Source organism: Rhinatrema bivittatum, chromosome 1 (assembly GCF_901001135.1).
Source record: "Rhinatrema bivittatum chromosome 1, aRhiBiv1.1, whole genome shotgun sequence".
NCBI lineage: Eukaryota > Metazoa > Chordata > Amphibia > Gymnophiona > Rhinatrematidae > Rhinatrema > Rhinatrema bivittatum.
Genome location: NC_042615.1, coordinates 341,520,747 through 341,536,110, shown reverse-complemented (window position 1 = coordinate 341,536,110; position 15,364 = coordinate 341,520,747). Strand labels below are relative to the sequence as shown.

The 15,364-nt window shown below is 48.3% G+C and overlaps 1 protein-coding gene and 1 pseudogene across 12 annotated transcripts in view; one reads left to right on the top strand and one right to left on the bottom strand.

Annotated features, from left to right (window-relative positions):
* SEC31A (SEC31 homolog A, COPII coat complex component) overlaps positions 1–15,364 on the top strand; it is a 236,320-nt gene that overhangs the window by 147,230 nt on the left and 73,726 nt on the right. For 5 of the 12 annotated variants that reach the window (XM_029598987.1, XM_029598997.1, XM_029598978.1 and 2 more), the window contains exons 21-23: positions 6,907–6,999; positions 7,789–7,915; positions 9,127–9,483. In XM_029598987.1, the coding sequence (XP_029454847.1) occupies positions 6,907–6,999; positions 7,789–7,915; positions 9,127–9,483 (577 nt within the window). The remainder of the gene's footprint in view (positions 1–6,906; positions 7,000–7,788; positions 7,916–9,126; positions 9,484–15,364) is intronic. The other 7 variants (XM_029599015.1, XM_029599008.1, XM_029599065.1 and 4 more) reach the window with 3 other exon arrangements.
* On the bottom strand, positions 1,640–1,739 carry LOC115082775 (annotated as a pseudogene).

The window sequence follows — 15,364 nt, the reverse complement described above, 5'->3', positions numbered from 1 at the left end:
ATCACTATCAATATCAAGTTCTGCCTTTTGGCCTGGTGTCCGCACCCCGCATCTTTACCAAATGTCTGGCAGTTGTCGGAGCCCATCTTCGAAGGCGGAGGGATTCACGTTTTCCTGTACCTCAACGATTGGCTTGTCAAGAGCAACTCCTGACAAGGGGCACAGGATGCTATGCACATCACGATCCAAATTCTGGAGTTCTTGGGATTTCTGATCAACTTCCCAAAATCCCACCTCCAACCCTCATTACAACTGGACTTCATTGGAGCTCGACTGGACACTGTCCAGGCAAAAACTTTTGTGTCTCGAGACAGGCCGGAGATCCTCACAGCTCTTGCTTGATAGATCTCTGACTGCTCTCTCGCTTCACCAATTCCTTCACTTGTTGGACCACATGGCAGCGATGGTGCATGTCACCCCCCTGGCTCAGCTGCACATGTGCAGAGCACAGTGGACGTTGCGTTCCCAGTGGTGTCAAGCTACTCAGGACCTGCGTGCCCATGTTCTGGTCACAAAACTATTACATCAGTCTCTCCGGTGGTGGGCAACCCCCTCAAATCTGGACCGGGGATGCCCCTTTTGGAGCCCTCAGCACCGACGCATCCCGGATGGAGTGGGGGGCACATGTTGCGGGCCTCCACACCCAGGGGCTTTGATCTGCACAAGAATCGCAGTTCCAGATCAACCTTTCGGAGCTGCAAGCGATTCGGTACGCCCTACAGGTATTCCGAGAGCAGCTCCTAAACAAGGTGGTACTTGTGCAAACCGACAACTAGGTAACCATGTGGTATCTGAACAAACAGGGGGGAACGGGGTCCTTCACCCTCTGTCAGGAGACAGTCCACATTTGGGCACAGGTCATCAACAACGGCATCACCCTCAGGGGACAGTGTACCTCCCAGGGGAGGACAACACTCTAGCAGATGCCTTGAGCCAAGCATTCTGGTCTCACGAATGGTCCCTTGAGGTAGCAAACTGGATTTTTCGCTCCTGGGGGACCCCTGACATAGACTTCTTTGTCTCCCTGGACAACAGGAAAGTACACCACTTCTGCTCCCTAGGTTGGAGGAGCAGCAGCTCGATGGCGGATGGCTTTTCGATTCACTGGGGCAATGGGCTACTGTATGCTTACCCTCCCCTTCCTCTCTTATCGAAAACACTCCAGAAGTTTTCATGATCCTGATCACCCCCTACTGGCCCCGTCAGGTCTGGTTTCCGACCATTCGGGATCTGACCTCATGCCCTCCGATCTGATTGGAAATGGCTCCGGATCTAATCGCCCAGGACCAGGGCAGGCTCCGCCATGCCAACCTATGAGCCCTGGCTTTCACGGCTTGGATGTTGACCGGGTGACTGTGCAGGCTCTCGGCCTTTTGGAGGGGATGTGACGTGTTATTCTGGAGTCCAGAAAACCATCCGATAGAAAATCTTATCTAAAGTGGAAAAGGTTTTCTTCTTTGTGTGAGGGATGTGGTCTGGACCCTTTTTCGTGCTCCCCGCCCTCATTCTTGGACTACCTGTTTCCCATCTCCGAGTCTGATCTGCAGACCACTTCAGTGACAGTTCACATCAGTGCCATCAGGGCATACCATTGGGGTGCAGATGGTACTGTGATTTCTGCCCATCTGCTTGTGGGTCGATTCATGCGGGGCGTATTTACCTATCATCCTTCTGCAGGGGCCATGCTAATCTTCTCTGTATTGTTCCAATTTTAGTATATGTGCTGCCAAAACGAGCACTTACAGCTAAAGCCTCCTACTCGCCCTCCAGCAGTTTCCTGGGATCTCAGTGTGGTTCTCTCTCAACTCATGAAACCTCCAATTGAGCCATTGCGATCTTGCGACCCCAAATACCTTTCCTGGAAAGTTGTATTCTTGGTCGCGGTTACATCAGCTTGCAGGGTCAGTGAACTGCAAGCTCTGGTGTCGTACCCACCTTAAACAAAGTTTTGTCTCAACAAGTGGTCTTGCGAACACACCCGAAGTTCCTTTGCAAGGTTGTTTCAGCGTTCCATCTCAACCAGTCTATTGTGTTGCCTTCTTTTTTCCCCAAGGTCTCACGATCACCAGGGTGAGCATGCTCTACACACTGGATTGCAAGAGAGTGCTTGCCTTTTACTTGGAATGGACAGTGCCCCATCTCGTCTCCACTCAACTTTTTGTCTCCTTCGACAAAAACAGACTAGGAGTCGTGGTCTCCAAGCAGACCCCATCCCATTGACTAGCGGACTGTGTTGCCCTCTGCAATACTCAGGCGGGCTTGTCGCTTGAGGGTCACATCAAAGTCCACTCCAAACTGGCCATGACCATCTTGGTGGTTCATTTACATGCAGTTCCCATCCACGAGATTTGCAGAGCAGTAACTTGGAGTTCCCTCCACACATTCGCCTCACATTATTGCCTGGACAAGGATGGCAGGCAGGACTGTCGATTCGGACAGTCCATCCTCCGTAATCTCTTTCAGCCATAAAACCCAACTCTCCCTCCATGATCCCTATCCTTGGGTGCAGGCCTGCTCCTATGATTGTTGCTGCGCCAGTTGTTGTGCACGTTGGCACCAGTTCTCTGCAGCATATGTTCAGAGTGGCCTGAAGCTACTCATTCACCCATGTGTGAGGACTACCATCCTGATTGCCCTTGGAAAAAGCAGAGTTGCTTACTTGTAACAGGTGTTCTCCAAGGACAACAGGATGTTAGTCCTCACGAAACCCGCCCGCCGCCCCGCAGAGTTGGGTTTCTCTTGGGTTTTTAATTTCCTTTTTCGCAAACTCTGTTATAAGACTGAAAAGGGATCTCATGTGGATGTGTGATTAGCGGTTTTCTGTGCTGGGCTCCATCCTGATGATGTCACCCATGTGTGAGGACTAACAGCCTGCTGTCCTTGGGGAACACCCGTTACAGGTAAGCAATTCCGCTTTACTAGGAGTTGCATATTGTTATTACTGGCCCACGAATCTTGTGAGAACACTGGCACCAATCACCTCAGCGTAAACAAAGTTGTATGATGTCCAAAGGAGCAGGAGCTTCTGCAGAATTAGTGGACTGGGTGAGAGAAGGTAGAGATGATGGACTGCTAGGCTCTCTATTTCCCACGATTCTGCAGAAAAAAGGAAGTTATGCAGCAATTACTTTGGCCACTGAATTGCTGGAAACTTAAGTCATTTGCCTATAGTCCTAGCCTTTAGTTTCCTATAATGCTGCAGCAACTGCTGCAGATTTTACAGCTTGTTGTGGAATGTATCCTTGGCTTAGAGAATCATGGGAGATTGCCTGATTATCTATCCTTTTGCTGCAATTAGATTTAGATGCCCTTTCTCTCTCCCTACTTCTCGAATAGTTCAAGCTGCTCCATCCCATCACATCTTCCTTCCCACTGCCAGCACAAAGCTCATTCCCAGGCCACCCCATCCCATCTCCCTCAGTTCTGCTGCCAATGTAAAGCCTAGACCACTCTGCTCTGATTCTCTTCCTCCCTGCTGCGAAGCCTGACCAGGGCCATCCTACACCATCACCCTCTCTCCTTCACTGATGCAAAGCTTGTCAGGTGTCCCCCCCCCCCCCCCCACCCCCAATCTTCCTCCCCAATGCTGGTGAGAGGCCTAGAGCACCCTATCCCCTCTCTTTCCTTCCTGGTGCCAAGATATTGCCTCTTCCCTCCATCTGTGCCTTCCTGCTGACCCAAGGTCCAGGAAAAGACAGGAAGTGAAGAAAGATGAAGGGAGGTAGAAGTAAGAACAAAAAGAAATGAAAAATCACCTACATTGGTTACCAGTTACTGCAAGAATCACATACAAATCTCTCACTCTCATCCACAAAGCCCTCCACAACCAAAACATGCACTGGTTCAGAGAACATCTCACATTTCACAACACAAACAGACCCGCCAGACAGCAACACAGAGCAACACTGCATATTCCATCACCCAAACAGACTAAGCTTGGCTCCACTAAAGCTCGGGCCTTTCCCTTAGCCGGGCCAGCTCTATGGAACAAGCTCCCTTCTTCCCTACGTCAAGAATCATTTCCAAAAAAATTTAAACAGAATCTCAAAACCTGCCTCTTCAAACAAGCATACCCCTAACAGCACACCTCCCCCCCCCCCCCCCGCCTCCTACCTGTCTACCCCCTAGTTTAACCCCTTCGCCTCATTTCCCCTCCCTTCTCCATCCCTCCAACCCCCCTGTTCGTCCTCCAACCCTAATACCCCTTCCTCTTTTTCTTGCATATTATGCTACATAATCTGTCAATAGTTCAGCCTTTATATTATTTTTTTAGCTGTTATATTACTGTTACTTAATTTATGCTACTAGTTCTGTGTTTCACTGTAAAGCCCGTTCTGCTGCGTTTCGTTTATTGTGAACTGATGAGATGTTCCCAACGTTCATCGGTATATAAAAACTACTAAATAAATATTTTCTTGTTCTGTATTTTTCTCATGGCTTTTGCTTTGCAGGTTAGAGTTAGAGGGGAGGGCATATGGTTTTTATACTGTCTGTGTTGATCTCTTTGTTTTATTTTATATTATAGAACTTTGTAAACTGGTATGATGGTTTTTTCCTAATACCGGTATAGAAAGTTTTAATAAATAAATAAATCCACAATGTACAGTGTTAGATATATCTGTGTTTTATACACACACGTGTATGTACTTACAGGTGCATGCTGATATGACTGAAAAGATATCTGTGTGTATCAATGTCACTGTAATAGAGAAATGCAAGTTTTATATCAATTGTCGTGGTTGTAGCAGAAAATGTTATTTACGTTTTACTCAATCAAAAATATCATTTGAAAATAATTTGAGTATGCATCCCAGATCATGTTATGTTTTTTTCTGCTATGAATTTTGTCAAGTTTAGTCTTTCCAAGGATGTACTTTTCTTAACTTGACATTGTGGCTCAGATTTCCAGCAGTAATTTTTATAGCTCTGGTAGAAGTGTTGGCATTCATGTTATCTGCTCTCTGTCAGGCCGATACAGAAAAACTCGCGGGAGAGCGCACAGGCCACTCTCCTGGGCGCGCGATTCAGGAGGGTGGCCTATGCAAATTAGGGCTCGCGGTAAAAGGAGGCGCTAGGGACACTAGCGCGTCCCTAGCACCTCCTTTTCGATAGGAGCGGCGGCTGTCAGCAGGTTTGACAGCCAACGCTCAATTTTGCTGGCGTCGCTTCTCAAACCCGCTGATAGCCACGGGTTCGGAAAACGGACGCTGCCTAAATTGAGCATCCATCTTCTGACCCGCGGGCCGCAGGCCAATTTTTAAATTTATTTTTTTTTTACTTTTGGGGCCTCTGACTTAATATCGCTATGATATTTAAGTCGGAGGGTGTTCAGAAAAGCAGTTTTTACTGCTTTTCTGTACACTTCCCCGGTGCCGGCCGAAATTAACGCCAGCCTTTGGGCAGGCGCTAATTTCCGAAAGTGAAATGTGCGGATTGGCTGCACATTTTACTTTCTGTATCGCGCGGGAATAACTAATAGGGCCATCAACATGCATTTGTATGTTGCGGGCGCTATTAGTTTCAGGGGGGGGGGGGGGGTTGGACGCGCGTTTTCGACGCGCTATTACCCCTTACTGAATAAGGGGTAAAGGTAGCGCATCAAAAACGTGCGTCCAGCCGCGGGTTAACAGCGCACTGTACTGTATCGGCCTGTGTAACTGGTAATGCTTAGGCTGTGTCTGTATATGAACATTTTTCTCATGTTCTGCCTCTCTACAAGAAAATCTTCATTGAATCAGGATGTTATAGCCTCTTTACTGCAATCTTCATTCTGTAATGTATTTAAGCAGATTTTAACTTTATTTTATCCAGTGATGGATCAAATCATTAAACCCTGCTTTAATCCAGATATTCACTTGAGGCAAGATCACCATAATATAAGGCTAGGAAAACTGTGGTAGGGAGGGGAACTTTGGGGAAAGCATGACAGTGTACTCAGTTGTTTTGATCACTTTGTCATGTTTATCCTAATTTCTTCGGTTCATACCACCATGAGTGAGTATATGCAGTAGAGGAAAGAGTATATTTAGGAATACATTTTGTGATCACAGTTATTTAATTCATATCCCATTTTACGAATAACATGCATCTCTTTCCCAAGCTATTGCATGTAAGAATATTGGGTTGAAAATAGATGGATTCCCTGGATTCTGTAGTTCTTCTCCTCCTCCTGACTTCATTTCTTATAGTTCTTTTCTACCTCCTGCTTTCACAATTCTGTCCACTCTGCTGGGCATTGGAAATGAACTTCGGTCAGGATAAGCAGAAGGATAAAAGGAAAAGTTCCTTTTCTTCAAGCCCACCTAATGGGGGTAGAAGAAGCTTGAATAAAAGGAAACATTCATAATGCAGTTGTGTTCAAATAACTTGCATGCTCTTCCTGAGTGGGTGAAAATAGAGGGCTGCTGGAGAGAGATGAATTGTTTAAGGATTGGGAGTTGTCAGCGACAGCTCAGTCTTATTAGACTCTGGGTTTTAAATCTCACTTGTAAATATTTTATCCTTTACTGGACTCTATCTCCTCCCTTCTTTTAACATCCATTGCTCAAGAAAGGAAGACATCTTAGAGCACATGTAGGAAAAATTGATCTACATTTGGTCCACTGTAAAACATTGCTCCAGTTTTTGCCATGGTGTATCCCTGTTTGGAGGTACATGGATATTTTCATTGATAACTGTGCAGCAAAGGTTCGATACATATGCCCCCTAATCATTTCTATATGTGTGCTTTTGTGATTCAGCTTCTATCTTCAGTTGAAGGCTGCATTTAAAAACATTGGCATGCCTAGACTTTGAATTTTCATGGAATCCCTCGTACTGGCTTCCCGGCATCTGGTGATTTAATACCCTTTTTGTTTTCATTTTTGTTTTGTTTTCCGTGATTTGCTATTTCTTTGTTCGATTCAGGTTAGAACTGCCCCTACAGTCACTGCCTGGAGTAACAAAACTCCTACTGCCCTTCCCAGCCTCTCACCTGCTGCCTCTCCCTCTGACACACAGGTATAATATTCATTGTTCCTCTCTCCACAGACTCATTGCCCCTTCAGACAGATTTTTTTAAAATGTTGTTTTGTTGATTGTTGCATTAGGAGATGTGAAGCAGTTCATTGAGTCTAATTTCTGCAGAATTCACATTGCATGACCTTAAATCAATATATCATCTATAGTAGCTGCACATATATAGCAGCAATAACAATTTAGAGCCGCTAGAGGTTTGAATTCAGCGGTGGAACTGGCTATGCTTTTCCCAGCTTGTAGGGAAGTACGAGGACAAACTGTTAATTTTTTTTTGTACCAACATAATTATATTTAATAAAGCATGAAGTCTGAAAACACCACAGACACTTTATACTGTTTGCATAGTTTACTTTACCAATTTATTTAATATTATTCAACCTCCTGAGTTTCTCCCTGCTGTGCAGTTAGTGGATTATGACTTCCAGCTGCCTTATACTCCCTAGCATGTATTATTAATTTCCTTGCTCTTTTATAACATTAAATGTGGGGCTTCCAAAGATGGTGTTAGAGTAAAGACAGAATTCAGTGATATCTGTTGCCCCGTAATAGCTATATGTATTGATCTGTTAACACTCAAATTATTTAACAAAAAAACAACAAAGTATTTGGGTAGGACTTATTAAGAGCTGGCTTTTGGCACTATTAAAGTTTCCCTTCTTCAGGTTAATACTTTCCTAATTTGTGCAGCCATTATTCTAATGAAATTGTTTTAACATTGCCATTTCTTTGTTTTGGTTTTTTTTTGGTTGTTTTTGCTGCCTTTACCTCCAGAGGGATAATCCTCCACCTCCAGGCTTTATTATGCCTGGTGCTGGTAATCCTAATGTGCCAGCCCAGTCACCCACATCTGCTGTTCCAGGTTACATGTATCCACAGACTCGCCAGATGTACCCCCAGAGTAAGTAAAAACTCATTTTATAGTTTTATTGACATTTCATAAGGCTTGTATTGTGGATTTCCGTGAGATCTCACTTGCTGATCGTCAGGGTCCCTAGCTTGTTTTCAGCTATATAAAATGGAATCCTACTCCCCTAGATAGGGACCACAACTACAGTAGAATCTGCCTAAACAGGTCCTGGGCATCACTACTCAGAGCAATATGCAGCCTGCTGAAGGAAGCTTCAATGACTTATATTGAAATTTGTTTAAAACGTGACTGAAGGGCCCTGAGCCTGATGGCTCATTAGCAGTGCTGTGGCCTGTCATACAGTGTAATTCTCAATCCCAACATCTGCTTATTGGGTTGGCAGGGACTATAGAGGTGGTGTTGGAGGGGAAATCCTAGCCATTGCAGAAGAGCAACACCCCTGAGTGGAATTTAAACTACACTCGTATTTGGCCCTCTACCAAGGCCTATGACTGGCACGTGAGGGAATAACATGGAAGAGAAAACCCATGTAGCTGCAAATGATTGTTCACGTTGCCATAGGCCCTGTTGGAGCAGGTTTTGATTGTTTGGAGTCCAGAAGAGCAGTAGAAAGCTGCTCACCCTCATCACCACCACCTTTCCTTTTCCAAACATCAAAATATTGGAAATTTCAAAAATGGTACTTCTATTTTATGGAGCCAGGATCTCAAACGAAAATCCTCTTAAAGCTTCTGCTGTTTCTTGTGTGTGGAAGAGAGTGATATGTGGCTCTTTGAGGTAATTGACACACTTGCCTCATATTTTACATTTCACTGCCGCTGTAGCTCCTCTTTTTTCAGATTGTTTGTTCTATGACCAGAGAATTTTCTTTCTGGCACCATAGTCTGAAATTCTGTTTGCATTAATCTTCTTTAGAAGTGAGGGTCAGAGAAAGTAGTCTTCCATTGCTTAAAGCAGTAACTGGGGATGAACCTCCCTTACCCCTGCCCTACCCCCACCACAAACATTGTGGACTGCATCTCTCTCTCTGTTGACTTCTGATAGCTTACCAGATTGTGTCAACCCATTTTAATTTTACCATTTTCAATTTTATTGTAAAAAATATATATATATATATATTTATATATATAAATGTTTTATAATATAAATAAAGAGTAGTGGTTTGTGCTTCTGTTTATACAAATGAATGTTTACTAATTTAATTTTTGTTTTTTTTATATTCCCCTCTCCTTCTTGTTTAGCTTACCCACAAACTCAAACTCAGCAGTATTCATTTGGAACAGGGGGACCAGCTGTCTATCAACCCCAACAGCCTAGTGCTCCTCCTTCTTCAGCTTCTTATCCTAACCCTCCTTATGCATCTTCTACTCCTTCCCACTCTGTGGCACCTCCTATGTACCCAGGACAACCCCAGATCTCTCAAACAAGCTTGAATCCTGTATCTTCCTTCCCCCCTCCTCCTGTTGCTGCTGCTTCTGGAGCTCCCTTCCAGCATGGCGGACCCGGGGCTCCAGCATCTTCTCTGACTTATGCACTGCCTCCTGGACCAACAGGTACTCAGCCTGCTGCAAGTGAGCTGCCTGCATCCCAAAGAACAGGTCTGCACTTAAAACTGTGCTGGGAAGGGGGCTGCTTTATACTGCTGTTTTTATTTATGTACTGCCTGAATAGTTTATTAGCACATTATTTTGCTGCATTACCTTTTTCAAGCATCTCTTACATTTTTAGATTCGTAGTTTTTCTTTTCAAGAGAACTAAGGGGGAACCCAACAAGTGCTACAGGAATAGCAACGATTTTAAATAACATTTTATTTTACAGACTTGGTGATTTTATTTATAGTCTGACAGAACTGACCCTCAGGAATAAGGCTAGTTTTCTGCAGGAGTACTACAGAGGATTAGCCAGAATGCAGTGGATCCAGTTCTGGCCTATATGTCAAGGGCCTTTCAGTGGAATAGAAACTGACATCAGCCAACATAGAGAAGCTTTTAAAATTAAAGCATAATGTTGCCCTTTCTGTAGTGCTGCTTGGGTCCCTCAAGTGAGAGAACTAGTTAATATCTACAGTGTTTCCAAAATAAAATTTTTGCAGGTACGATAAGACTTTGTCTTGAATATCGGTATAGTAAAAATTAGTAAATAAATAAATACATATTATACTTCCTTGCCCGGTGGACAACTAGAAACAGCATTTCATTCAGCACATGGCTCACATTTATTCCAGTTCAAAGTCAATTTAAAAGGTTATTTCCATGCTACTAGAAGCTGTTGAGCATGCTACGCTTGTCTTCTGAAAGTGATTGATGGCACCCCAAGCCATACCACCTCATTTTTACGCCCACCACCTTATTAATCAAAGGGTTTCCATAGGCATAGGATAGAAGACAACCCTCTATAAAGTTACTGGAGCCAAGTGAAATGGTATGGTCTGTTGTGAGGTAAAAAAAATCTAGGGCTCCTAACATTTTGTGCTGGCCAGCTCCAGAAAAAGTCATTGCCACTGAGGTTGGCCCAAGCTCAGGAAGAGCCACTACCATCGCTGCAAACATCCTGGAGCTACCCACTACCCATACAGGCAAGGCTGGAAAAGAGGGGAAGGAAGGGAACAAAAGAGAAGCTAGAGGGGAGGAAAAAAACAAAAAAAGCAAGCATAAATGGCAAAATAAATCTCCAAAACCAACAAATATAAGGATTTAAGACAAAACAATAATTTTGGCTGGCAACAGGTTTTCCTTTCCTATTAAAAGAAAAAAAAATAAAAAGAAGAAAAGTTTCCACTCCTGGTGTAATGGTTAGATTTCTCAAAAACAAAAGACCAAAAATATCTTGAGGGAAATTGTAAATTGCAAAATACCTATATTTTTTTGTTTTTAAAAGAACCTAAAATAAACTACAGGGAATGGTATCAGAATGCTTGGTGCTGCAGTCTTGTGGGCTCTTGCCCGCATAGGGCTACAACCCCTCTCTTGTATTAGTACTTACTTATAACGTCATCTACCTATTCCCATGTGTTCTTTTGGCTTTTGTTCTTTTTTGTTCTTTTTATCTTTTAATCCCCTTTTTTTGTGCTAAGTCTCCAATTAAACACCCATTCCCTGTACGTACCAGGATCAGTCCAGGACACCTGGGTTGTGACTCCGCACCAGTAGATGGAGACAGACTAAAACTTGTGGGCGGAGCCTTATATGCCCCTGTGCCAGTCACAGCCCCTCAGTCTTACTCTGTCTCCAGTAGATGGTGCAGGTCCGGTCACAGCCCTGCCTGACCTGATTCTGGTGGTTAGTCAGGTTTGAATTTTGAGTTAGTTTTTGTTAGGCCTAGTTGTTTTATGACCAATTTGGGGTTTGTTTTTTAATCCTTAGTCCTGGGTGCCCTGCCTCCCAGGGGAGTTGAGAGGTCCTGAGGGGACTACCCTCCCCCGGTTGAGGCCGCTGCCAGGGTCGAGGACCCGGCTGGGCTAGTGGCAGCGTCAGGGGTGACACCGGGGAGCCCGGTTCACTCACCCCTGCAGGACTAGGGCTCCAGGACCCGGGACAGCGGCCAGCGTCAGTGTTTAAAAAAAAAAAAAAAAAAGTTTCCTGTTTTATTTTGTTGCGGCCGGCTCTCCGTTGCTTCGGCGTCGCTACTCCTTCGTTTTTCACGCGGGGAGGCGCCGCTGGCAGGGGGGAAGGTTGCCGAATTAGTTTTTATTAATTTTGACGCACGCCTCAGTTTTTTCTTCCCGCGTTCGTCGGCATGCCGCGCGGTTCTTCCTGCAAGCCCGCGGATCAGCGCGCGCGCGTTTGTCCCGGGAGGGCCTCTGCTCGGCCTGAGTCCCGGGCGGTGAAGGAACGTCCGGGGCATCGCGAGGGGCTCGGGCCCGGAGCGCGTGTTCGCCGCCGCGAGGGGTAGTCCAATTAGGCCTCAGGACATTTTCCCGCTCAGCGCGGGAGTGGCGGTCATTTTGGGCCACCGGCAGGGAATTCACGCGGACCGCGGCGGGCAATTCGGCTCTACCTCCTGCGTTTTCCTCGCAGCGGGGCACGGCGGGAGGGGTCGTCGCAGAGGGGCTTCGGCCCCGGGGGGATTCCGGGGCCGATTCTTCTGACTAGGGGTCGTTTTCGGAGGATTTCGCGGTTTTGCTGCGCAAGGTACTTAAGTACAAGCGTAACAAGCGCTCCCGAGGGGGGAGGCTCTGAGGAGGGCCCCCACCAGGCCCCACCGAGAGAGCGCAAGGCAAAGAAAAGAAGAAAAAAAAAAAAATACCGCGGTGCGCGCCCAGGTTCCCTCGCGAGGGAAACGGCGGCCCCAAGGCGTACCCCAGGAGGCAGATTCAGAAGATTCCTCCACGGCGGATACTGATGATCCCGAAGAGTCCCCGAGGGGGGCCGAGGCGTCGGGGGCGGATGATTCCGCCCAGCCCAGCGCGGGAAAAGGTACACAGGCAGCGGACGGGGATGTCCCCAAGGTAGTCCGCCTGTTCCGCAGAGAGGAACTGTCGCCACTCATCCCGGCCATCCTCCAGGAGCTGGGGATAGAGGCTCCACCCGTGGTGGTCCGCCAGGAGGCCAGTATGGATCCAGTTCTGCGAGGTCTCACGGGACCGGCGGTGGCTTTTCATTTTCATTTTTCTTCGGATATCTTGTTCCGGGAGTGGGATACCCCGGAGTTAGGGTTGAAAGTCAGCAAGGCCATGGACAAGCTCTACCCGCTCCCGGAGGAGGCGCTGGAACTTCTTCGACTTCCAAAGGTGGATTCAGCGGTCTCCGCGGTGACGAAAAGGTCCACTATCCCGGTCACGGGGGCGACGGCCCTTCGGGATCTACAAGACAGGAAGCTCGAGGTGCAGCTCAAGAAGATATTTGAGGTATCCGCCCTAGGGGTGCGGGCCGCAATCTGCACTAACTTCGCGGGCCGCAATCTGCACTAACTTCGCCAGGCGAGCTAGTTTACGCTGGGCCCAAGTCCTTCAGGCGAATGCGGGCCTGTCTGCGGAAGAGACGTCTCAGGCTGTTAGATTGGAGGTGGCAATAGCTTATGGAGCTGACGCCCTCCACGACCTTCTGCGCACTTCGGCTAGGTCCATGGTGGCAGCAGTTTCAGCGCGCCGTCTCCTGTGGCTGCGCAACTGGGCAGCAGATGGCTCTTCCAAGGCCCACCTGGGTTCGTTACCTTTCAAGGGAAAGTTGTTGTTCGGTAAGGAGTTGGATGATTTGATGATTTCTCTGGGAGAGAACAGGGCATTCAAGCTGCCCGAGGATAGGGCCAGAGCGCGGTCCTCTTTTCCGGCCTGGTCCCGATACCGGGGGCCCAGGAAATCGCGCCCTCAAAGATCCGCCGGACCTTCGTATAGGCCATCTTCTTCCCAGAACACTCAGTGGCAGCAGTCCTTTCGTGGGAAACGTTACGGGAGGCAAGGAGGAGCCCCGTCGGGTGCAGGGGCCAAGCCCTCCCAATGAAGTCTGGCCGGTCCACCCCTCGTCGCGCCCGCAGCACGCCGTTCCAAATGTAGGGGCGCGATTAACCTTATTCCTTGAGAAGTGGACCAGGGTGACGTCGGATCAATGGGTCCTCGACGTGATCAGCCACGGCTACGAGTTAGACTTGCTCGCATCCCAGCGGACAAATTCCTGGTCTCGCCCTGCAAGGCCTCCGGGAAGAGGGCGGCGGTGTTGGACACCATCCGTCGGCTAGAAAGCTTGGGGGCCATATCCCCCGTCCCTGTCGATCAGCGCGGCACGGGCCGTTACTCCATTTACTTCGTGGTTCCCAAGAAGGACGGCTCTTCAAGACCAATTCTGGACCTGAAAGGAGTAAACAGATGTCTTCGCGTTCCCCACTACAGAATGGAAACGATTCGGTCAGTTATCGCTTCGGTGCGTCCGGGCGAATTTCTGGCTTCTCTGGATCTCACGGAGGCGTACCTTCACGTGAGCATTCAGCCATCGTGCCAGCAGTTTCTGAGGTTCTACATTCTGGGGAGGCACTACCAATTTCGGGCGCTCCCATTTGGCCTTGCAACGGCGCCTCGGACATTCACGAAAGTGATGGTGGTAGTGGCGGCGCAGCGGCGACGGGAAGGTCTCCTGGTTCATCCTTACCTTGACGATTGGCTGATTCGGGCGAAGTCAGAGAGTCAGTGTCGACGGGCGGTGGACAAGGTCCTCCAGCTCTTGCAGTCCCTGGGCTGGGTGGTCAATTACCACAAGAGTCGATCGGATATGCAAGCTGTTGTCTCTTCGCCGTCCCTATGGCTTCAACGCTCGCGTTGGTACCCTGGGCGTTCACTCACCTGCGGCCATTGCAGTCTTCTTTGCTGTCCCGTTGGAAGCCGATTTCGGAGGATTTCTACCCACCGCTCCCGCTTGTGGGTCCGGCACGATCCAGTCTTCTTTGGTGGCTGGATCCAAGTCATCTGTCCTGTGGCGTATCCCTTCTCATTCCACATTGGACGGTGGTGACCACGGATGCCAGTCTCTCCGGCTGGGGAGCAGTTTGCCTAGGGAAGTCGGTGCAAGGCCTTTGGTCAGAATCGCAAGCTCAGTGGTCCATCAACCGCCTCGAGACCAGAGCGGTCCGTCTGGCTCTCCAAGCCTTCCTACCATTGGTGTGGGGACAGGCGGTCCGGGTACTGTCGGACAACGCCATCCCCGTGACCTACATCAATCGTCAAGGCGGGACGAGAAGTCCACTGGTGGCGGAAGAGGCGCAAATGTTGATGGCCTGGTCGGAACAACATCTCAGCAGCATAACAGCGTCTCACATTGCCGGGGTCGACAACGTGCAGGCGGATTTTCTCAGCAGGCATCGTCTAGATCCCGGAGAGTGGGAACTGGCGGACGAAGTGTTTCTTCTCATCTGCAGGATGTGGGGAGTTCCCCACATGGATCTGATGGCCACGTGGCACAACGCGAAGGCTCCGCCTTTTTACAGTCTGCGTCGAGAGAGGGCAGCAGCGGGCGTCGATGCGTTGGTGCTTCCTTGGCCGACGGATGTGCTGCTGTACGTGTTTCCCCCGTGGCCAAGGATCGGCGAGATTCTGCGGCGCATAGAATTGTACCCGTCCAACGTGGTCATGGTGGCACCGGAGTGGCCACGCCGTCCATGGTTCGCAGACCTCATACAGTTGTCTGTGACGGCTCCCCTTCGTCTTCAGGGGTTCACGGGGCTGCTTCATCAGGGCCCCGTCTGTTTGGAGGATGCGGATCACTTCTGTCTCGCGGCATGGCTTTTGAGAGGAATCGGTTGAAGAGAAAAGGTTACTCAGACGCAGTTATTGCTACGCTACTGAGGTCCCGGAAGCAGTCTACGTCCCTGGCTTATGTCAGGGTATGGGTAGTTTTTGAGGATTGGTGTGTGAAGCGAGGTTTGGATCCCACTACCGTTGCGGTCCCTGATATTCTGGCTTTCCTCCGGGCGGGACTGGCCAGAGGATTGGCGTGCAGTTCCCTATGGGTCCAAGTGGCGGCACTTGGTTGTTTGCGGGGGAAGGTCGGGGG